The sequence below is a fragment of the Pithys albifrons genome, unplaced genomic scaffold (genome assembly GCF_047495875.1).
Source record: "Pithys albifrons albifrons isolate INPA30051 unplaced genomic scaffold, PitAlb_v1 scaffold_44, whole genome shotgun sequence".
NCBI lineage: Eukaryota > Metazoa > Chordata > Aves > Passeriformes > Thamnophilidae > Pithys > Pithys albifrons.
The window spans coordinates 424,167-434,184 of record NW_027286059.1 but is presented as its reverse complement, the minus strand read 5'-3'; the positions used below and the strand labels follow the sequence as shown (position 1 = coordinate 434,184).

At 51.7% G+C, this 10,018-nt stretch overlaps 1 protein-coding gene across 1 annotated transcript; it reads right to left on the bottom strand.

Annotated features, from left to right (window-relative positions):
* Nucleotides 1-1,009: 1,009 nt before the first annotated feature.
* LOC139685210 (zinc finger protein 852-like) lies at nt 1,010-10,017 on the bottom strand. Its single transcript, XM_071581849.1, has 3 exons — nt 9,898-10,017; nt 4,314-4,392; nt 1,010-4,125 (listed from the first exon to the last, which is right to left on the bottom strand). The coding sequence occupies exons 2-3, from the start codon at nt 4,363-4,365 to the stop codon at nt 3,203-3,205; spliced, it is 975 nt and encodes a 324-aa protein (XP_071437950.1). The 5' UTR covers nt 4,366-4,392; nt 9,898-10,017; the 3' UTR covers nt 1,010-3,202.
* Nucleotide 10,018: the final 1 nt, after the last annotated feature.

Sequence of the window (10,018 nt, the reverse complement as noted above, 5' to 3'; positions counted from 1 at the left end):
CAACAACACCCCCAAAAGCCTCTTCCGCAGGAAACCCCCAGCAGGAGAGGAGAAAAATTAACAAGAAAATGTTCACCTCCCTAGATAACACAGCAGGAAGGCCTAATCTCAGCAAAGGCAGAGCAGCAGGTCCTCACAGGTCCAAGACAAAAACCAAAAGGAGACAGAAGCTCCACCTCCCTTTTTTTATATACTTGCTGTGATGTCACATATGAAATATCTCTTTAGTTGCTTAAGTCAGTGTCCTAGTTGAGCAGGAGGGACCAGCTAACCCTGTGTGGGGGTGATCAAAGCTGTGTATTCTACCCCCTCTATTCATTCCCCAAGGTCAATGGGCCATTAGCAGCAGCCGCCCAGGGAGCCATTATCACCTTCACACCCAGCCTGAGGGGGGCGGAGCTGCCAATGGGCCATCAACAGCTCAACACCCCCTGGCTCCCAGAGTTAATCACCCATTGTGTGAGTCCCCGCCCAGGGGGAGGGACTGAGAGCTCCCTGAGGGTACATAAGTGGTGGGTAAGAAGACCTCGGGAACCTTCTCGTGGGATCCAGAGCAGCAGCAGGACCTCGACAGGAGGAGATCCCCGCTCTCGCCCAGACCACAGCCCTCGCCTGCACCAACAGGTTTTTCTTTTCCTTTTGCTCTGGACTTGGGGGAACCACAGGGGTCTCAGCACAAGGGCAAACAAACCCCCTGGGTTTGTGCCCCAGGACACTGGGTTATACTGCTGGGGTTTTGTGAGTTGAAAGCAATTTCCCTTGTGTGTCAGTGTTGTTATTGTAATATTGTTATTAAATTTTAGGTCTGACTTATAATCTCTCTCGTGGTAAGTTCATTTTCCCTGCTGGTTCACCTTTAAACGAGCACAGTCAGGTGATGCTTGTCCCCTCTAATCTATGTAAAACTGTCTGGGCCTACCAAAATGAAAGCCTAAACTACTACACACCTTTTTTGTCCACTTTTCCCCCCATTTCCCACCATCCCCCCTTCTTCACCCACCCTCACCCGACAGCTCCTCGCCCTGAGCTGAGGGCCTCCCATCACCACCAGTACTACCAGTATGGCTCCAGCTCTCCCCCCACGCCCCATCCCCAGTGCCAGACATTAAAATCAATATATATTGGTGACAAAGTGTTATCCTTAAATCACTCTTAGCCAGCATTTATCAAAGTTGTCTTAAGGTACTTTTGTGGGAACACCATGGGAAAAGTACTGGAACTTTAAGTTTTGATAAACTGACCCTGATCTTCCTCAGTGAACAAAGCCTGGGAGAGAGTGATGGGTGGTTGAGGTTGAACATATGAAATGCAGAACATACAGGCCACAGGGACATTTTGCAGAAACGTGAAGATAAAGAAAAGGCTAACAGAGACTCAGTATTTGTGTTGGAAAGTCCCTACAAGAGGAAAAGGATACTGAAAACACTAAAAATAGCTTAAAAAGAAAGAAATCAATAACCAATAGAGGACAGACTACTAATTAATGAAAGGGAATTATGTAATTAGAACCAATGAACATTAATTTATTTGTTTGCTAAAAATAGTATACACAGGAGAAAAGGTTTTGTTCCAGTGTCTGTGTGGAGGCTGGAATTTTATCAGTCATGGCCAGAATAAAAGAATGTCTGACTCTTTGGCACTGAAAAGGTGCTGTTTGAGGCTTTTACTGCCTCAATGGCTTCCAAGGATTTCAGTAATAATGGCAGAGTATGGGAGAGGTGGTGCTGGACATGGGGTCAGCTGTCAGCAATACAAATGTTTATTTAGTATTTCTATCTGCACAGGAACACGTGTGGTGGAACCAGACCCCAGTGTCTCCCCTTTGGAAGGACTGGAATGTTGATGGTTCATGGCTCCAACAATATCCAGTTGCAAAAGCAGCAGGTGCTTTCCTGCCCATGGGCAAAGGAACCACCCAGAGGCAGAGAATACCCACCCCTGGAGGGACAGGCTGGGCTTGGAGCCAGGGAAGGGAAGTAACACTTCTATGTTTTTATATCACTACAGAGAAGAACCAAAACTGCTCCAAACCTACTTTACATGGAAACAAAAGTGCTCTGAAGTCTACATATACATAAATATTGATAAAGTAAATCTAAACTGCCCCAAGGGGTGGATTAACAAGAACCTGGGTCACCCTCACTTTCAGGGGGTCAGGACAGGTGCCGGACATGGAGGAACCTTCCGACAGCTGCTCACAGAACCCACCGCTGGAGCAACCCCAGCTTCCAAAGTCTGGCCACACAAACCAATGCACGCCCAGCATGGATTGTTGGAGGAGGCCAGGGTGATCAAGAGTTCATCAAATGGCAAACATATTACAAGAGATGGGTCAACGAGGATGTGGAAGTCCAAGACCTCAGTGCCCTGAGCCCGGAGGCCCTGCAGTAGCTCGATAAAGACTTTGAAAGATTTAAAGCATATATTGATGCTTCCTCTGTTTAATAAATTGTATAGTAATATGGCTTCCCTAAGTATTTTCCCCTTAGTCACCCCCATCCAAGTTCTTCTTCCCACAAACCCTCAGGGCATTTTCCCACCACTCCTTCCCTGATTGGCCCGAGTTTGGTGCAGTGCACCATTTTCCATATATGGTTATGTTTTGATCCCCGTTTCCTATTGACTCTTTCCTTGTTCCTCCCCTCAATTTGCATATGGACCAATGGGATTCTTGGCTCCTCCCTTTCTCTTCTCCTTTCTCCTCCCATGTTCTGAAAATTTCCGCTGCTCCCTATATAAGACCGGGCATTACAATAAACTTTGCTTCTTGCCGTGGACTCCTGACTCGTGTGGCTGTCTTTCCTCAGGGACTAGCGCTGGTCGGAAGCGGGAGGAGCCTCCCTGCACTTCAAGGGGCTAGCATCTAAAAGAGCTGTCCAGAGCTATTATCACTCGCCCCTTGGAGCTGAGAGCTCCCTTCCACTGTATTAGTGGACCGACCATCTGCTGATAATAATTCATCTGGAACATGGGTCACCAGGTCTGTGCCCAGCATGGATCACTTGGAACGTGAGTCACCAGGTCTCTGCTAAACAGGCCTCATCAAGAATGTTGGTCATCAACTCTTTACCCAACTTGGGTCGCCAAGTCTGTGACCAACATGGGTCACTGTGGATCATCCAACGTGGGTCCTCCGATGAGTGATGGAGTTAAAACAGCGGATGAAGCTCTTCCTGCAGTCGGGGCACTTGTAGGTCTTCCTTTACTGGTGGGTCCGTTGGTGTGTGGTCAAGTTACAGCTCTGGGTGAAGCTCTTTCCACACTTCCCACATTTGTAAGGCTTCTCCCCAGTATGCATGCGGCGGTGGATGATAAGGGTGGAGTTTCGGTTGAAGCTTTTCCCGCAGTCGGTGCAGCAGAAGGGTCTCTCATCTGTGTGTGTGCTCTGATGCCTGATGAGAGTTGAGCTCCTCGGATAACTCTTCCCACACTCCTCACACTTGTAGGGTCGCTCTCCTGTGTGTGTCTGCTGATGTTTGAGGAGATCTGATCTGCTCTGAAACCTCTTCCCACACTCCGCACACTTGTAGGGTCTCTCCCTGTTGTGGATGTGCTGGTGGATGATGAGGGTCTCACTGCGATTGAAGCTCTTCCCACAGTCGGTGCAGCGGAAGGGCCTCTCCACAGTGTGTGTCCACTGATGTCTAAGGAGATGTGAGCTGGTCAGAAACCTCTTCCCACACTCAGAACACTCGTAGGGACGTTCCCCCGTGTGGATCATTTGATGGCGCATCAGCTCAGAGCTGACACTGAAGCCCTTTCCACATTCCCCACACTTGTAGGGCCATTCCCCAGTGTGGATTGTTTGGTGGCGGATCAGGGAGGAGCTCTGGGTGAAGCTCTTCCCACATTCCAAGCACTTGTAGCGCTTCTCCCTTGACTGAAGTCGCTGCTGCATCACTGGATCGGAGCACCTGCTCAAGCTACGGCCACCTTTGGGGCACTGGGTTGGTTTTATCTCCTCAGAGCACCCAGATCTAGTTTTAGAGCTTCTCCTCCTGGGGCATCTCCGTGGATTTTCCTCCCCAGTGACTTCCTGTGCCCTGGAGCTGTTCAAAACGGCCTCTGCCAGCAGATTCTGCCGGGGGGATTTGTCCTCCGTGCTCTCCGTGCTCAGCTCGGGGCCTGGGGCAGGAAGGAACAAGGACAGGCAGGGCATTTGCCTCCGGCCCACAGGGAAGGCCAAGGACATCCCCCCAAACCCGGCCCCGGCAGGACGGCGTCGGCAGCGGGGTTGTCCTGCAGCCGGGGCCATGCTGGGCTGGAAGATGCAGCACAAGAGAGGGGCAAAGGGGCACTGACTTCCTCCTCACCTGCCTGGGGGTCCCGGGGCATCTTCCTCTTCCTCGCAGCTTGTTCCTCCATCCCTCCAAGGTTTGAGAAGGAGAAATCCTGGTGTGGGGGAAAAATAAGTAGAATGCATTGGGCTGAGGGTTCCTTCTGTCCAAGTCCATTTCTAGAAGTTACCGGGCATCTTTTGTCCATGTAAAGCTTCAAAACATTGATATTCACTCACAAAAATCCTCCCAGACGTTCCTCCTCTCTGGCCTCTCCACTCTGGGGTTCTGAGGGTCCCCCCTGTCCGGGCTGCTGGGAGTCTCCTGTGTATTGGGGGTCCTCCCTCTTCAGGGTCCCAGACCTCTCCAAGCTACCAGGGCTTCAGGGAATCTAAAGGGTCCCCCTTCTCCCAACTTCCTATGTTCTGTGGTCCCCCTTCTTAATGATACTGAGGCTTTGAGGGTCCCAGGAGTACCTTCTGCCATGACTCTCTGCTTTGGGGTGTCAGGTTCCCTGGAGTTCCCTCTCTTTAAGCTCCTCACTTCGCTTTCCGGGGGGTCTCCAGGCTCCCATGAAAGGAGAAAGGCCTGAAGGACCCCTGAAAAGATCCCAGTTTTGTAAAATACTTTATTCTGCTTTGCAAAAGTGCTGCTTGCTTGGCAGAATTGCCTAAGCCATGTTCCTGAGGTGACTCAGCTTGAAATGCTGAATTGTGGTGTTTTGCTGGCTGTAGAGAACCGAAGCACCTTGTCCTGAGGAGCACAAATCAGATAAAACTGAGCACCTCAATAAGATAAGCTGGTGCCAAGCCAAGATTTTAAGCAAGAGTGATAAGCGAAAACGTTGCAAAAATAACTAAGAGAAGATTTTTATTCTAATAGCAGCAAAGGTATTTATTGACAACGTTGGAGGCAAAGCCAGTTCATACTGGGCAAAAACTTGCCTAACTTGTTTGTGCAAAATAAGCTTTTTTATAGTCTTAAGTCCATAGTTAACACCCCCTAATTTCCATATTAATGACTAAGTGGAATCTTGGGCAGAGCTTTCTTTTTGGCTTTGAATTCGGGTAGTGCTCTCCTGACTTCATCCCTTGGGGTGGCCTTGAAGCGTCTTCATCACTGCCGGACTTTTGCCTTATCTTTGTTCCATGACATGACCTGTAAAACTTGCAAAACCTTGGCTTCAACTCTACAAAATCTTGGCTCTTTACCATTTTATCCTATTGAAATGTCTGGCTTAGTTTAATGTATGACTTCTAACCACGGTACACTGGTCTCTATAACTACTAGACAATTGTACGTGAACAAGGTGGCTCCAGCACTTCATGGTCTTCAGTGGCCTTGCTGTGCAAACATTTTGCAGAGCAGAAGTAGAAATTTCATAAAACTAGGGGGTTTTGGTCTCTTTTCTCTTTCAGAGTCTTGGCAAGGCCACTTATGAAAGAAAGTTGAGAAGTTCAGACTGAGGAAGAGGGTAAGATGAGGCCAGGAAAAACACTCCAAGAATCGATGCCAAGAGAAGAATCCAGAAAGCTCCTCCTCCTAAAGGCACGCCCAGGTACCGCCCAAGCATGAATATGATAAGCACATATTGTAATAAATTAATGTGCATGAAAAAATCTTGTAATAATGTCCTGTAATTGTATAAATACACCTGTTCTGGCATTTTTGCTTGGAAGTGGGTTTTGTGCAGTGGAACAGCCTCACTTCCCTGTGCAGAAATAAAAACCTTTGCTGCTCATGGACAAAAGCCCCTCTTGGCACTTTATTTCTGAACCTTTTCAGCTTCACCCCTTTTAGGTTTGTGGACCCTCTGGCTGGGCACTTCCACCCCTCTGGGCTCAGCTCAGGAGCCTGGACATCTTGGAGGGGGGGAATGCACACAGGGATGGGGATCCCAAGGCATTTGGGGGCAGCAGGAGGCCTTGTGGGACCACCTTTCTCTGCCTGGGGTGGCTCTGGAATACCCTCGATTCCTCGGGGCTCTTCCTGCAGCCACAGAACTTGTAGGAACCCTCCTCTGGGTGGGTCCTCCATGTGTTCCAGGAGCTTTGGGCCCTCCTGGGACAGACTGGGGGCAACTGGCATCATCCTGACATCATACTGGCAGAGACTGGAAGTCACTGGAGTCATATGGGGAGTGTCTAGAACCATATGGGGGGTGACTGGCACCACAATGGGAGTGACTGGGAGTGGCTGGGTCTGTATTTGGGACTCTTGGGCAGGACTGAGACCATGGTGGGAGAGACTGGGATCATAGTGGGACTATACTAGGGGCAACTGAGTGTAACTGGGATCAAGCTGGGAGCACCAGGGAGCAACTGGAACCATGCAGGGGGAAACTGGCATCCTGCTGGGATCCCACTGGGAGCAGACAGGCCCATGCCAGGGTAACTGGGATCATAGTGGACTCATACTGGGAGTGACAAGGAGCGTGCTGGGGCAATTAGGACTCTATTTGGGGCAACCAGGAGATACTGGGAGCAAATGGCATCATGCTGGAGGTGACTGGGATTATACTGGGAGTGATTATGAGCATGCTCATGGCAACTGGGATATACTGGGAGTGAGTGGAAGCATAGTGCAATAGTTTAAGCCAGGCTCTTTCCTCGTAACCAGATGGAACTAGGGAGGGGCTTGTCTCGAGCTATTCCTCACCCATTCTTTCCCCTCCCACAGGATAACAGACAGGACACAAGCAGTTGGGCTCTCATCGGTTTCCGGGGAAGGGCAGACGTCTCCCTGCTCCTGCTCGGTCCCTTATCAGAGCCATGCAGAAGTTCAGGGAAAGGGCATGAGTGAGACCCCCCCGCGTGGGAGAAAGGGGCTGGTTCTTCTTCTAAGAGTGGGGGTGGGATTGTGTTGTACTGGTTTACTCAGTGGGGTTGTGGGGGTGTTATTTCGTACCCACTGTTTTTCTTTGTTCTGTCTTCCTGCCAACCCTGTTTTCCCCTTCCCTTTTTTCCCCCTCCCCTTTCCCTCTCCCTGTCATGAGTGCAAATTGTATTCATAGAATTATAGACATTTAGAGAATATACACATATACATTTATACACTGACTTAGCTCAGCTGCTTTCAAGGGGTTTTTTCCCTCCCCATTCCTTTTCCCTGCTTTGAGGAGTGTGGGGAGAAGTGGGGGGGGGGGCTCGAGCTTGTGGGGGGGCCAGGATGAAACCCAGACACACAGTGAGGGTAAAAAGGAGCAACTCGAAGCATGTGGGGGGCAACTGGGTTCATACTGGAATCATACTGGGAGTGACTGGATTAAGACTGGGAGTATCTGGGAGTGACTGGATTAATACTGGGAGTATCTGGGAGTGACTGGATTAATACTGGGAGTATCTGGGAGTGACTCGGATCGTACTGGCAATGACTGGGAAAAAAAAAGTGGGGGCACACTGGGAGAGAACAGCATCATACTGGGCTAATACTGGGAGCAAATGAAACCAGGTTGGAGGCAACTGGGATCATACTGGGATCACACTGGGAAGAGCTGGCCCTATGCTGGGGGAGACTGGGATCACAGTGAGGGTGACTGGGATCATACTTGGGGGGACACAGACCAGGCTGGGGTAACTGAGATATACTGGGAACAAGTGAGATCATGCTGGAGGTTACTGGGACCACATTGAGAGTGACTGGAAGGGGCTGTGAGAAACTGGAATAATGCTGGAGGTAATGGGGAACATGCTGGAAGGAACTGGGAGCAACTGGGAGTGACTGCGGGCCATGTACTAAGACCACAACTGGGGCAACTGGAATCATACTAGGAGCAACTGGGCCCATATTGGGGTCCATACTGGGAGTGTCTGTAACCATACCGGGGGTGAATGGAACCACACTAGGAGTGACTGGGACCAACTGGCAGTGACTGGGTCTAAACTGGGGCCATTGGGGAGTGACTGGGACCCTCCTGAGGGAAAATGGGATCACACTGGGAGTGACTGGCACTATACTGGGGCCAACTGAGGCCATGTTGTGGGTGAGTGAGATACAGTGGAAGTAGCAAAGCTCATACTGGAGGTGAGTGCACTCATACTGGCAATGGCTGGGCTCATACTGGGAGTGACTGGGCTCTGGGAAGCACAGAATGGCCATGAGGGGGAGGGCAACCCCCCTCCCACTGCTCTGGATTCCCAAAATCCTTGTTCCCAGTTCCCCCTCTGGCCCTGAACACCAGATCTGCTCTGGGATCCCTTTCCCTGGGGACACTTCCCTGCCCTCTCCCCACCTTCCTGCCTCTGGAAATTGGCACTTTGGAACCTCATCCCATTGTTTTCTCCTCTACCCTATTATTATTGGGATCCCCCTGCACCTCCTTTTCCAGGGCTCAGGGACCCCCCCTACCTGGCCAATCCCAATTTTCCAGCCCTCACACTCCCCTTTCTTTGACTCCAGGATCCTCCTGGCCCTCCTTTTCTGCCCATCCTGCCTCTCCCAGCCCCTGCATCCCCCTATTCTTTGGCCCCAGGGACCCTCGGGCCCATTCCCAGCCATCCCAGGTAACTTTACCCCCACACCCCCTTTTTTCACTCCAGGACTCCCCTTGTCGACCCATCCCACCTCTCCCAGACTCCACACTCCCTTTTCCTTTACCCTGGCACTCCCTGGACTCCCCTTTTCTGGGCACAGGGACCCCTTGCAACCCCCACCCACCTCTCTCTGCCTCCAGTCCTGCATTTCCCTGACTTTGGGACTCTCCTGTTCCCCGTTCCCAGGCACTGGGATGCCCCTGTACCCCCTTATCTTGCACCAATACCCCCCTGCACCCCCTTTCCTGACCATCCCACCTCTTCCACCCCCACCTCCCTCTTTTCTTTGACTCTGCAACCCCCGAAATCCCAATTCTGCACTTCCCAGACCCCTCCCTATTTTGAACACTGAGGAACCCCTTGAACCCCTTTTTCTGGCCACTCTGGGTCTCCCTACCCCATGACCCCCTTTTCCCGACATCAGGGACCCCTGGACTCCTCTTTCCTGGGCACAGGGTCCCCCTGGACCCCCCATCCCACTTTTCCAAGCCCCTAAAACCTCCTTTCCTTGCACTGTTTCAGCTGTCACTTTGAGATGCCAGTTTGGGGGGTCTGGGGGTGGCTGGGGGGAACTGGGGTGGTTTGGAGTTTCTAGTAGGGAGTTTAGGGGCATCCTGGAATGGTTTTCAGCCTTCAAAAAGAAAATTTAGTGGGGTCCTGGGGTGGTTTGGAAAGGTCTGGGAGGGGACTGGGAGGGAATGGGGTGGTTTGGGGGATCCTTGGCAGGTTTGGGGTGGTCTGAAAGGGGGATTGGAGCGAGATTCATGGAATTTGGGGAGGTCTGCGGGGAGGTTGGATGGACCCGGGGTAGTTTGCAGGTTCGGGACGAAAGTTTGGGGGGGTCTCTGCGGTGCTTTGGAGGTCTCTGAGAGGTTCTGTGGAGCCTCTGGGGCCTCTGGGGGAGTCTTGGGGTTCCGGGGGGGGTCTCTCGGGTTCTTTTAGGGGTTCTGACAGGTCCAGGAGGAGATTTGGGGCATCCTGGGGGAGTTTTGGGGGTCCCAGGTGGGGGTTTCGGGATCTCAGGGTTATTTTAGGGGGGGTATTGGGAGGGCCCTTCCGGCAGTCCCGGGGTAGGGGGAGGGGCTTACCGGCTTCTCCACCTTCACCGTCACGGCCCACACGGCCCGGGGATCCCGCAGTCTGTGGGGGGGTCAGGAGGAACCCCCAAAACCCGCCCCGAGTCCCCCCAGACTCGCCGCCCTCCCCTCT